Source organism: Anopheles coustani, chromosome X (genome assembly GCF_943734705.1).
Source record: "Anopheles coustani chromosome X, idAnoCousDA_361_x.2, whole genome shotgun sequence".
Classification (NCBI taxonomy): Eukaryota; Metazoa; Arthropoda; class Insecta; order Diptera; family Culicidae; genus Anopheles; species Anopheles coustani.
The window spans coordinates 10,746,108-10,760,933 of record NC_071290.1 but is presented as its reverse complement, the minus strand read 5'-3'; the positions used below and the strand labels follow the sequence as shown (position 1 = coordinate 10,760,933).

General features: G+C 41.1%; 1 protein-coding gene across 1 annotated transcript; it reads left to right on the top strand.

Annotated features, from left to right (window-relative positions):
• Positions 1–11,096: 11,096 nt before the first annotated feature.
• On the top strand, positions 11,097–14,514 carry LOC131269712 (probable cytochrome P450 9f2). The gene is made up of 2 exons (XM_058272206.1): positions 11,097–12,046; positions 13,147–14,514. The coding sequence occupies exons 1-2, from the start codon at positions 11,107–11,109 to the stop codon at positions 13,803–13,805; spliced, it is 1,599 nt and encodes a 532-aa protein (XP_058128189.1). The 5' UTR covers positions 11,097–11,106; the 3' UTR covers positions 13,806–14,514.
• Positions 14,515–14,826: the final 312 nt, after the last annotated feature.

Genomic DNA, 14,826 nt, shown 5'->3' with positions numbered 1-14,826 from the left:
TGAGAAGTGTACCGTTTAAAGAAGCAATTGGATGTTTATCCTTTGTAGCGCAAATAACTCGACCTGATATTGCCTTTGCTGTGAATACTGTTAGCCAATTTTCTTCAAATCCCGGAAGACAACATTGGGAGGCTGTGAAGAATATAATAAGATATCTGAAAGGTACAGCGAGCAGGAAATTGCAGTACAGAAAGGATGAAAGCGGAGAATTGGCAGGATATACCGATGCTGATTGGGGAGGAGAGAGTGGATACGTGTTTATGTTGCAAGGTGCAGCAATAGCATGGGGCGTAAAGAAGCAACCAACAGTAGCTCTTTCATCTTGCGAAGCAGAATACATGGCTCTCTCTCGAAGCATTCAAGAGGCAATATGGTGGAAAAACCTTTGTTCGGAATTCAGCGATGTAGGAACAGTTCTGATTTATTGCGACAATCAGTCTGCAATCATCATCGCTAAAAACGGATCGTATAACCCTCGGACGAAGCATATAAGCATACGCTACCATTTTGTGAATGAAAGCTTAGAAAATCAAGTGGTGAAACTCGAATATGTATCGAGTAAATTACAACTGGCCGATGGATTCACTAAGCCTTTGCAACGGATGAACCAGGCTAGGTTTTGTAATAGTATAGGAATCGTGAATTAGGGAGGAGTGTTATAGTAGACATAGGAATAAGTAATTCACGATTACTATGGCAACGATAATACTATATATAAGCAGTGCATCTGCTAATAAAGATCATTCGGTTAAGGAACCATTCTGCAATAATCGATAGAAGCAAATGAATCACTATCAATAACCAACATTCAACCAAACATTTCCTCCATCCTGCTTCCCTCCACGAGTGGTTTGCGTTTTAATACAACTTGAAATAATATTGCACTTCTACAGCTGTACCATGATGGTCACACGTTGTTTTAAATTCCTAACTCTTTCAGCACTGCTGGATGTAGCTTATTGATCACTTTATACACATCACTAACATTAAAAGCGAAAAATAAATAAAATATTCGGTAGAACACTGTGCTCAAACAAAAGTCAATGATTCACTGTATGAACACACCATTCCACCAAACATCTAATTATATTGTTTTCCTCTGCAAACCAAGTGCCTTGTGATACAACTAGATTTCAATATTTCAATAAAAAGTAGATTTAAACGAAGTGATGAGATCAAGGTATGAAAACAAACATGCAAACTTTTAAAACATTACTTGTAAGCATAACTGAACACGGTTTATCTTACCTTCCCTCGATTCGTTATCAGATTGCGCATTACACTACATTACTCAGTTGATTCAATGGTAATCAAATGTAAACATAATTAACAAACGTCTTAAACATTAATTGTAGCGTGGGCATTTCCTCCCAACTACCAATAGCTGTAACCTTATCCCGGGCTAAGTCGGCTAATGAATCTACATTGTTGATCACTTTATACTAAGCACGAGCGAACATTGCGAAACATGAATTAAATGTTCCGAAAACTGTAAAAATCGAGGAATCTCAATCTACCTTTGGTTCGTGTTTTGTTTCTTGCAAATACAACAAGTATCTAAATATGCACTGCTTTGTCCGTTGAGTTGAAAAAGAGATAATTACTGGCACGATGCAAAGACGTAGCTAATTTTAAAAGTTCTAAGTCTTTTCAACGTGTCATAAATTGTCAATCCTTTCATCAAGTTGCAAACTCCTTTGCATTTTATACTGCATCTTATTGATCACTTTATACACAGCACTGGTTCATCACGCGAAATCGGAATCTACAGATACACAACATTCTACCAAACATCTAATCATCTTTAGTTTTTCTTTAAATTTGGTTGTTTGTCAGATGAAAGATCAGATTTATTAAAAGTTTAAGTAATTAATTTTGTACTGCTTTGTGCGTTGGATGGAAAGTAAAATAATTAACCTTACGATGAAACGACAAAGGTATTTTTAAAAGCACTCTGTCAAATCAACGTAAAATAAATTGTCATACTTTATAATGAAAAATATAAAACTAAATCCTTTGCAACTACCAAACACATTTGAATTTAATATTCAGTTAACAAGAGTGTCGTTATAGTATACAATAAATCAGCATAAAGCTACAATACTAATACTGTGGTACTGGCACAGTTATCTTCACTTCTATTTTTATTCCTCGTTATTTGTTTTGTTTTCATATAAATTCTGTTAGTATTTGTGCACTGTTCGTCGAATGGAAAGTGAGATACTTTACTGAACGATGGAAAGACAGAGGTATTTCTAAATCCAATCAGTCAATTCAACGTACAGCAATTATCCTACTTTTTACCTAATAACTTAATGTTTTGCAGTTTTCAGATACGGTTATAATTTAATAATGCACTTCCCAAGATGGGGTTTTGAACGAGTTCATGAACTGAAAAACGACATAGGCATATAAACGAAAGCTCGAAGTCACTTGTACGTTCCACGACAATCATATTATCAACTCTTTTAGCAATGTTGGAAGTAGTTTATTGACCACGTTGTACACTATACTTGCATTGAAAGTGAAATTTGAATCAAATATTCGTTAAAACGCAGCCTATATATAGAAGCCAATGGTTCACTACATGTAAGCTGCATTCCACCAAACATTTGACTACACTATTTTTCCAAGCAATTGTTTTACTTTCTGGATCAACTTCTATTTGATTTTTAATACTGCACTCTTACAACTGTAGATTCGAATGAACTAATGAAATCGAAAATAACATAAATGTTTCACAGAGCTCTAAGTCATTGCCACATAATCATTATACCTTCTTCCTTTTTTCTAACTATTTAAAGGCCTGCTGGATACAGCTTACTTATCACTCTATAATAGCACAAGCATTGATAGCGAAATATGAATCAAATATTCGATGAAATGTTCGGAGTTTATAGAAGCCAATGGTTCACTATAATAACTAAACATTCCACCAAACATCTGACACTAGTTACGTTCTTTGCAATGGATGTGATTTCAGATACAACAACAATTTTATACCGCACTCCAAAAGACGTTTTTTCGGGAACATTCCACAAATTATCAATTAAAAAACTCTTGTAGAACTGCTTGCTGCATCTTGTTGATCATTTCATACACAACACAATGGTTCATCACGTGAATAATGAATCAAATGTTTGGTAGAATAATTGGCAACTATAGAATCTAATACTTCATTACACTTGCACAACATTCCACCAAACATCTAACTATACCATACCGAAATATGAAGTAAACATTCGGTTAAGTGATGGCAATCGATTGAAGCAAATGAATCACTATCGGTAAGCAACATTCAACCAAACATTTCCTCCATCCTGCTTCCCTCCACGAGTGGTTTGCGTTTTAATACAACTTGAAATAATATTGCACTTCTACAGCTGTATCATGATGATCACACATTGTTTTGAATTTCTAACTCTTTTAGCACTGCTGGATGTAGCTTATGGATCACTTTATACACATCACTAACATTAAAAGCGAAAAATAAATAAAATATTCGGTAGAACAGTGTGCTCCAACAAAAGTCAATGATTCACTGTATGAACACACCATTCCACCAAACATCTAATTATATTGTTTTCCTCTGCAAACCAAGTGCCTTGTGATACAACTAACTTTCAATATTTCAATACAAAGTAGATTTAAGCGAAGTGATGAGATCAAGGCATGAAAATAAACATGCAAACTTTTAAAACATTACTTGTAAGCATAACTGAACACGGTTTATCTTACCTACCCTCGATTCGTTATCAGATTGCGAATTACACTATATTACTGAGTTGATTCAATGGTAATCAAATGTACACATAATTAACAAACGTCTTAAACATTAATTGTAGCGTGGGCATTTCCTCCCAACTACCAATAGCTGTAACCTTATCCCGGGCTAAGTCGGCTAATGAATCTACATTGTTGATCACTTTATACTCACCACGAGCGAACATTGCGAAATATGAATAAAATGTTCCGAAAATTGTACAAACCAAAGAATCTCATTTTACCTTTGATTCGTTACAGTTCTCGAAACATATCTCCATTTTCATTTCGTATTTGGTTTCTTGCAAATACAACACGTATCTAAATATGCACTGCTTTGTCCGTTGAGTTGATAGAGAGATAATTACGGGCACGATGCAAAGACGTAGCTATTTTTAAAAGTTCTAAGTCGTTTCAACGTGCCTTAAATTGTCAATCTTTTTATTATATAACGAACTCCTTTCATTTTATACTGCATCTTATTGATCACTTTATACACAGCACTGGTTCATCACGCGAAATCGGAATCTACAGAGACACAACATTCTACCAAACATCTAGTCATCTGTTATTTTTCTTTAAATTGGGCTGTTTGTCAGATGAAACTTTATTAAAAGCTTAAGTTATTAATTTTGTACTGCTTTGTGCGTTGAATGGAAAGTAAAATAATTAACCTTACGATGAAACGACAAAGGTATTTTAAAAAGCACTCTGTCAATTCAACGTAAGGCAAATTGTCATACTTTATACTATAAAACTTAAGCCTTTACAACTACTAAATACATTTGAATTTAATATTCAGTTGACAAAAGTGTCGTTATATTATACAATAAATCAGCATAAAGCTACAATACTACCATAGTTATCTTCACTTCTATTTTTATTCCTCTTAATTTATATGCTTTCAGGTGAATTCTGTTAGTATTTGTGCACTACCATTGTTCGTCGAATGGAAAGTGAGATACTTTACTGTACGATGAAAAGACAGACTTGATAAGAAAAGCAATCTGTCAATTCAACGAGCAGAAAACTACCCTACTTTCTAGCAAATAACTGAATCTTTTACACATACTTCATTACAATGATCGCTGTGAATCAAATATTCCACCAAACATCTGACTACACTGACTTTTTTTGCAGTTGATATGTTTTGAGATACACCTAGAATTAAATATGGCTTCCCATATCCATAGAATACCAATTGATGAATGAATGGATTGTATCAAAGAGTGAAGATTTATATGATGATGATGATGATGAGTCCCACCGCTTACCCCTACATAGGTTTGAGAGGGACGAAAGCATCTTACGATATTGAATATATATCATCAAACGAGAGGGGGCATTGGGGCATTACTCTCCAGAACAACCGAAAAAGGGACCACTTTCCGGAGTAGGGCAGGTTTTTTGGCACAGTTTTCATTAATACCGCCAGCTATCAATGGTTGATAGTGTGGTGAAACCCACCGGTACTATTTAAGGGACCTGATCTTGTTCCTTGCATACAACGGTCTCGAGCAATCACCTCTAAAGGTAAATCGCCGAGTCCCCCAAGGTTAACGAGGCACCACCTTCCGGAGTGTATAAGGGTATTTCTGCTCTGTTTGTAGTTCACACCACCAATTACCATTGGTTGATAATTTGGTGCCACTATCAAGAACAGAAAGGGACCCAACTACAGCGAGATGTGTAGATACTATAAGTTCTTTTCGTACAGCCATGACCACCAATTGTCCTCATTTACGCGCGCGTGTCTCAAACCTATGTAGACTCATTCATTCTATTAAGTTAAATAAAAGTCCCTGTTCATTTTTTACTCATCATCATCATAATCAAAGACTATGTTAACAAATGCAATACTACGGGCTCAAAAACTACAACATTTACTAAATACTACACAGTTACATTACAAACACAGCGTCAGACTACCCGCTTCACGTATACGGCGCATAGACGTTTGAACTCCGTTAAATTTCGCGCTTGTTTAATGCTCTCTCGGCATCCTGTTGTACCATTGTACTCCTTTAAAAAAACAACGAATTTCGGGGGTTTAGATTAAACTTGTTATTAACGAAAGAAGTGTTTTAATGAAGTTCATGTACTTTGATCGCTACGAAACTATCATACCTTCTATCAAATTTCTATCTTTTGTATCGACTATCGGCCATAAAAAATCAACAAATCAACGTTAGTTTTTTACACTTCACACAAACATTCTCTTTTAACAATAGAACAGATTAAGTAAATAGAAAAAGTTATGTAGAAAAAAGAAAAGTGGAAAAGAATTAAATGAAAATAAGAAAAGAATTAAAATTAGTACTACTCAACAGAAAATGCCATGCCATCTCGGTTGAGGAATTAGAGACCATAATGAACAGCAAGATTCAGATAGTAGAGTAAGTTTATAATTTGTTTAGATTGCTTTGATGAATATGATGAACTGTTTATGTTTATGTATATTACTGTACTATACTGAATAGACATACGATCGTAAGTTATAATGCAAACCAAAGTGGCTTAAAACTATTCATAGCACTACTTAAAATTCTTCTCATGATCCACTAACATTCGTTATAATATTTGTAACCGAGAACTATGTGTAATGAACTACAACCTCTGCTAAACAAACAATTACAACTTTGGTCTTGGTTTAGAATCATTTAGAGTAGTGAACATATGTGGAGCGCCCCGATTAGGCTTGCGGTCCCGAAATAGATAGATCCACCTGTTAGTAAAGCACATGAAAAAGTGTTACTTGACCCAACACCGATCAATACTACTACGAAGTTCTGAAAGCAATTTCCAAATATGTTCTTTGAAGCTCTAGCATACTTGGGGATACACCTGTTAGTACAGCACATGAAAAAGTGTTACTTGACCCTACACCGATCAATACTACTACGAATGTTGACGTTTATTCATGTCAATTCGATAATCCCAAACCCAAAGATCCTTTAATCTGAAAGCAGGTTCCAAATATGTTCTTTGAAGCTCTAGCATACTTGGGGATACACCTGTTAGTACAGCACATGAAAAAGTGTTACTTGACCCAACACCGATCAATACTACTACGAATGTTACGTTTGTTCATGTCAATTCGATAATCCCAAACATATCTGGAGGGCCCCGATAACGCTTGCGGTCCCGAAATAGATAGATCCACCTGTTAGTAAAGCACATGAAAAAGTGTTACTTGACCCAACACCGATCAATACTACTACGAATGTTACGTTTATTCATGTCAATTCGATAATCCCAAACATATCTGGAGCGCCCCGATTACGCTTGCGGTGCCGAAATAGATAGATCCATCTGTTAGTAAAACACATACAAAAGTGTTACTTGACCCAACACCGATCAATACTACTACGAATGTTGACGTTTATTCATGTCAATTCGATAATCCCAAACCCAAAGATCCTTTAATCTGAAAGCAGGTTCCAAATATGTTCTTTGAACCTCTAGCATACTTGGGGATACACCTGTTAGTACAGCACATGAAAAAGTGTTACTTGACCCAACACCGATCAATACTACTACGAATGTTACGTTTGTTCATGTCAATTCGATAATCCCAAACATATCTGGAGGGCCCCGATTACGCTTGCGGTCCCGAAATAGATAGATCCACCTGTTAGTAAAGCACATGAAAAAGTGTTACGTGACCCAACACCGATCAATACTACTACGAATGTTGACGTTTATTCATGTCAATTCGATAATCCCAAACCCAAAGATCCTTTAATCTGAAAGCAATTTCCAAATATGTTCTTTGAAGCTCTAGCATACTTGGGGATACACCTGTTAGTACAGCACATGAAAAAGTGTTACTTGACCCTACACCGATCAATACTACTACGAATGTTGACGTTTATTCATGTCAATTCGATAATCCCAAACCCAAAGATCCTTTAATCTGAAAGCAGGTTCCAAATATGTTCTTTGAACCTCTAGCATACTTGGGGATACACCTGTTAGTACAGCACATGAAAAAGTGTTACTTGACCCAACACCGATCAATACTACTACGAATGTTACGTTTGTTCATGTCAATTCGATAATCCCAAACATATCTGGAGGGCCCCGATTACGCTTGCGGTCCCGAAATAGATAGATCCACCTGTTAGTAAAGCACATGAAAAAGTGTTACTTGACCCAACACCGATCAATACTACTACGAATGTTACGTTTGTTCATGTCAATTCGATAATCCGAAACATATCTGGAGGGCCCCGATTACGCTTGCGGTCCCGAAATAGATAGATCCACCTGTTAGTAAAGCACATGAAAAAGTGTTACTTGACCCTACACCGATCAATACTACTACGAATGTTGACGTTTATCCATGTCAATTCGATAATCCCAAACCCAAAGATCCTTTAATCTGAAAGAAGGTTCCAAATATATTCTTTGAAGCTCTAGCATACTTGGGGATACACCTGTTAGTACAGCACATGAAAAAGTGTTACTTGACCCAACACCGATCAATGCTACTACGAATGTTGACGTTTATTCATGTCAATTCGATAATCCCAAACATATCTGGAGGGCCCCGATTACGCTTGAGGTGCCGAAATAGATAGATCCACCTGTTAGTAAAGCACACGAAAAAGTGTTACTTGACCCAACACTGATCAATACTACTACGAATGTTGACGTTTATTCATGTCAATTCGATAATCCCAAACCCACAGATCCTTTAATCTGAAAGCAGGTTCCAAATATGTTCTTTGAACCTCTAGCATACTTGGGGATACACCTGTTAGTACAGCACATGAAAAAGTGTTACTTGACCCAACACCGATCAATACTACTACGAATGTTACGTTTGTTCATGTCAATTCGATAATCCCAAACATATCTGGAGGGCCCCGATTACGCTTGCGGTCCCGAAATAGATAGATCCACCTGTTAGTAAAGCACATGAAAAAGTGTTACTTGACCCTACACCGATCAATACTACTACGAATGTTGACGTTTATCCATGTCAATTCGATAATCCCAAACCCAAAGATCCTTTAATCTGAAAGAAGGTTCCAAATATATTCTTTGAAGCTCTAGCATACTTGGGGATACACCTGTTAGTACAGCACATGAAAAAGTGTTACTTGACCCAACACCGATCAATGCTACTACGAATGTTGACGTTTATTCATGTCAATTCGATAATCCCAAACATATCTGGAGGGCCCCGATTACGCTTGAGGTGCCGAAATAGATAGATCCACCTGTTAGTAAAGCACACGAAAAAGTGTTACTTGACCCAACACTGATCAATACTACTACGAATGTTGACGTTTATCCATGTCAATTCGATAATCCCAAACCCAAAGATCCTTTAATCTGAAAGAAGGTTCCAAATATATTCTTTGAAGCTCTAGCATACTTGGGGATACACCTGTTAGTACAGCACATGAAAAAGTGTTACTTGACCCAACACCGATCAATGCTACTACGAATGTTGACGTTTATTCATGTCAATTCGATAATCCCAAACATATCTGGAGGGCCCCGATTACGCTTGCGGTCCCGAAATAGATAGATCCACCTGTTAGTAAAGCACATGAAAAAGTGTTACTTGACCCTACACCGATCAATACTACTACGAATGTTGACGTTTATCCATGTCAATTCGATAATCCCAAACCCAAAGATCCTTTAATCTGAAAGAAGGTTCCAAATATATTCTTTGAAGCTCTAGCATACTTGGGGATACACCTGTTAGTACAGCACATGAAAAAGTGTTACTTGACCCAACACCGATCAATGCTACTACGAATGTTGACGTTTATTCATGTCAATTCGATAATCCCAAACATATCTGGAGGGCCCCGATTACGCTTGAGGTGCCGAAATAGATAGATCCACCTGTTAGTAAAGCACACGAAAAAGTGTTACTTGACCCAACACTGATCAATACTACTACGAATGTTGACGTTTATTCATGTCAATTCGATAATCCCAAACCCACAGATCCTTTAATCTGAAAGCAGGTTCCAAATATGTTCTTTGAACCTCTAGCATACTTGGGGATACACCTGTTAGTACAGCACATGAAAAAGTGTTACTTGACCCAACACCGATCAATACTACTACGAATGTTACGTTTATCCATGTCAATTCGATAATCCCAAACCCAAAGATCCTTTAATCTGAAAGCAGGTTCCAAATATGTTCTTTGAAGCTCTCGTAGTGGGGATACAAGCTCTTGCAAAACAAACAATTACAACTGTGGTCTTGGTTTAGAATCATTTAAGGTAGTGAACATATGTGGAGGGCCCCGATTACGCTTGCGGTCCCGAAATAGATAGATCCACCTGTTAGTAAAGCACATGAAAAAGTGTTACTTGACCCAACACCGATCAATACTACTACGAATGTTGACGTTTATTCATGTCAATTCGATAATCCCAAACATATCTGGAGGGCCCCGATTACGCTAGAGGTGCCGAAATAGATAGATACACCTGTTAGTAAAGCACATGAAAAAGTGTTACTTGACCCAACACCGATCAATACTACTACGAATGTTACGTTTGTTCATGTCAATTCGATAATCCCAAACATATCTGGAGGGCCCCGATTACGCTTGGGGTCCCGAAATAGATAGATACTCTAGCATACCCTCAAGAGGTCCTCTGGCTACTGCTCAGAGTGCAGAGCGACACTTAAGCGGGCTGCCACGCGCTGTTTCGGATGTATTTGCATGATAAACGATCTGCGTTATCGTGTCAAACAGATGACGGTGCACTCGAGACGCGACACTGCCAACAGTGCGCCAGTGCCAAGTGCACCTTATCTTCTCGCCAAGACTAGGGCCCGTCAACGTGACATCTTTGCTTTGTTTGGAGTTGGATTTTAAGGCGCTGAGATCGGTGTGCATCCCAAACAAAAGAACAAACAAACCGAGTTCGTCCCGGCAACTTTGGCCACGGCTAATTGTACTAATTGAAATTTGGAGACACGGTGGCCATGACCCAACTCCCCGCTCCCGAAGATGGTTGGGGAACCAACTATTTTATTAACGCGTAGAGTTCAGTTCTACGTTACGAACGTGGTGATGACGGCGGGTGGAAGAGGTGACCATGACCGTGACTTGCAACTTTCATGGTTGAGGAGCAATCTCTTGGCAATTGATATCAATTCCAAACACTTACCGATGGTCGCACCTTGCCCTGAACCAGTGCGTCGTCGAGAGAGCTGTCTTGATGGGAACGTCGCGGTCGAGGCGAGTCAGTAGCTCGGAGGCCGCCTAGACGACCGGACCACGGAACCGAGGCGTTTGTTAGTTTGTTTCACTTTGCAGAGCTTGTACCGGAGAGAGTAGACACTGGTGTTGTGGAGATGGCACTGCAGCTGTTGGGTGCGCTGATGGGCGCGATGTTCTCGGCGGGAGGTGCCCTCGCGCTTGGGATGGTCGCCCTGTTGTACTACTACTACGTGGTGCGGGGGGCGCGGTACTTCGCCGAGCGGGGCGTGCCGTATCAGCCGCCGACGCCGCTCCTCGGCAACGGGGCCGACTTCCTGCTGCGCCGGCGCACGATGATAGAGGTCCTGTCGGAGCTGTACGGGCGGTTCGCGCGCCACCGGTTCTTCGGCTACTTCGACTTCCTCTCGCCGATCTACGTGCTGCGCGACCTGGAGCTGGTGAAGCAGGTGTGCATCAAGGACTTCGACCACTTCCTCAACCACCGGATCGATCTGGACGAGAACCACGATCCGCTGTTCGGGCGGGCGCTGTTCGCGATGCGCGACAGCCGCTGGCGGAACATGCGCACCGTGCTCAGCCCGGCGTTCACCGGCAGCAAGATGCGGCTCATGTTCGGCCTGATCACGACCTACTGCGAGACGGCGGTGCGGACGATCCGGTCGGAGACGCAGGGCGGGCGGGCCGACCTCGAGATGAAGGAGCTGTTCCGGCGCTTCGGCAACGACATCGTGGCGACGTGCGCGTTCGGCATCGAGATCAACTCGTTCGCCGATCGCACCAACGCGTTCTACACGCTCGGCAAGGAGCTGACCAACCTGGAGGGCCTGCAGGGGCTCAAGTTTCTCGCCTTCTCCTCCTTTCCGCGCCTGATGCGCCTGCTGCGGCTGAAGCTGTTCAGCGACCGGATGACCACCTTCTTCCGGCACGTGGTGATGGACACGATCGCGCAGCGGGAACGTCGGAACGTCGTGCGCCACGACATGATCAACCTGCTGATGGAGGCGCGCAAGCAGGAGCTCAAGTTCGACGAGAACGACAACGTCACCGTCAACGGGGGTCAGAAGCGTCTCATGGGTGAGTCGTAGTTGTGGCATTCTTTAGCACCTCACTCAATGAGGGGAGTCACCTAGCTCAGGTCAAAGTGCCTCGCCAAACTTTTTTATTCTCTCCCAACGATTTGTTTCACTCAGAAGGATGCTTGAGGAACTGATTGAGCTGACTCCGAATTATTCTTCTCATTCAGACACGGCTTTGACACGCATTTGAATCTCTCGATGTCCACCATGGTATATATAAGAAGTATGGTTCTATTAGCGACTAGAATAACAACCTTTGTAAGAAATGTGAGTCAAACTAAACAATCATCAGGATGGTTCGAATCTTTTCATTGCTCTTACGTGATCTGAAACGTGAAAAAGGAGTTGTTAGCCGCGTTAGGATTCGAATTCCCAACGAGTGAATGAGGGTGTAAAATAGTTGCTAGTGTGTACAGCGAGCCAAATCACCAATCAAGCCGACAATCAATCTCAATAGTTTCTACTCACTCGCACAATCTTACTCCAATCATTCCAAATGAGCCAAATCATTGTGAGTGAGCCAAATCATCTTGTTCAATTGAATCAAATCACTTATCACTCACTCACTCTGACTCAGTATAACCCACACTTAGCCAAACGAAGCTTCAGATTGATTCATGAATCGTTGATGATTCGAATCGCTAAATAGTGATGGATCTTTCGTGACTTAATGAATCTTTAATCGATCTTTATGATGCAACAAAAACAAATGGGGAGTCTACCCCCTTCCAGTTTCCATCACTTTTCGGGTATCAACGATCTGTTTTTTTTTTTTTAAATGCGAATGTTTGGAAACTATTGGATCTTTCATTCAGAGAATCATGAATCTCAAAACCAGAGTAAAGAGTGTTAAATATAAATCTGTTCTAATCAGCTTTAGTAAACACAGGTTATGTAAGGTGGTTCTGTAAACTTCTTTTAGATGCTGATGAGTTTGGTGAGCCATGAGAGCAAGTGAGTCCACCAATTACGTTTGCTGAGCTACCACATTTTTTGGTTTGAGCTAGGTTGCTCAGTGCTCAGTGAGTGAGGGTTCAACTGTTCACTACCCAACACTAGAGTCGAGTTTTGTGTGTGTTTCTGTTTCCCTATCCGCAGACTGGACCGATGACGATCTGACCGCCCAGTGCACGGTGTTCTTCTTCGGCGGGTACGACACCGTCTCCACGCTGTCCTCCTTCATGGCCCACGAGCTGGCGGTCAACCCGGACGTGCAGCAGCGGCTGCGGGAGGAGTGCGACGCGGTGCGGGCCAGCCTGGGCGACGGCGAGAAGCTCTCCTACGAGACGCTGCAGTCGATGAAGTACCTCGACATGGTGGCGACGGAAACGATGCGCCTCTGGACGCCCGCCCCCTTCCTCGATCGGATCTGCACGAAGCCGTACGTGCTGGAGGACTACGACGGGCACAAGGTGCAGCTGCACAAGGGCGACGGTGTGTGGGTGCCGGCGGCCGCCATCATGCGCGACCCGGAGCTCTTCCCCGACCCGGACCGCTTCTGGCCGGATCGGTTCGCGCCGGAGCACCGGGGCAACATGGACACCAACGCCCTGCTCGGGTTCGGTCTCGGGCCGAGGAACTGCATCGGCTCGCGCTTCGCCCTGATGGAGGCGAAGGCCATTTTCTACTACCTGCTGACGAACTTCTACCTGGAGAAGGGACCCGACACGCAGCACCCGATCCGCATGAAGCTGGCCAGCATCGCGCCGTCCGCCGAAAAGGGCTTCTGGATACGGTTCCGCGTCCGCGAACCCTGAGTCCCGGGACCAGGCCACCGATCAACCACTCTATCCGACTAATCAATCGATCAACTTCAACCCGCACGCACCGCAGCAGTTGGTTCACGGGCATGTGTTGCAAAACAATAACATGAATAAACATGAATTAGATAAACGCCTACCGCAGCTCCTACTTTGCCAGCGAAATCAGCTTAAGCAACTGCAACGCAACCAGATCAAACAGCATAAGGCTCAATTTATCTGCCTCGATTAAATGCGCCGCTTCAAAACGCAGCCGTCAAATTCAAAAGAGCGGTGTATAGCATGTTGCATAAGCTGCAGGCGTTCGCACGTCGCGAACAAGGAAGCGGAAAGCTCCGAAAGCACCGGACAAGTCTGGTTTTCCTCGTGCATCTCCAACTGCATCGAATATTTTGTTTGTATCGGTTCAGTTTTATTTACAACTCGGTCAAAATACACATCGAAAAAAAGGAACACAACTTTACAACACAACGGTATACTGAAAATTAACTGATTAAAATTCATACGCGAAAGTATTCAATATATGTACATGTATTTGGTATGCTTATATTTACATACCTCCGGTGTCGTCTTGGAGCACACCAGCAGCTCCTTAAAGAAAAAAAGTGAAAGACATAAGAAAATTAGACACAGGCTTTAATATCGCTTGAGGAAAATTATGATCTAATAAACTATCTCCTTTAGGTTTAAATTCGCCTAAAGGTAAACATAAAGTTAAGGATTACAAAACTAGAAAAACAACATTTAGAAGGAATGATTTTAAGGATCAATTAAAATTTAGGACTTTACTTTCCCTTTGTACAAATTTGTATTCAATATATGAAATAAAAATATATACTGCCGCCAACATTCAAATACAACGCTCATGTTCAAATGTCGCGTTGTACGCAATCAAAGTTCACGTTCCAATGTCGAGTTGTACGCAATCAAAGTGCTCTGTATTGCCTACCTTTAGGCGCATGCGCTCTGATTATGGCGTGCTAACGTTAGCAAAGCTAAAAGGACCTTGCCTGTTGCC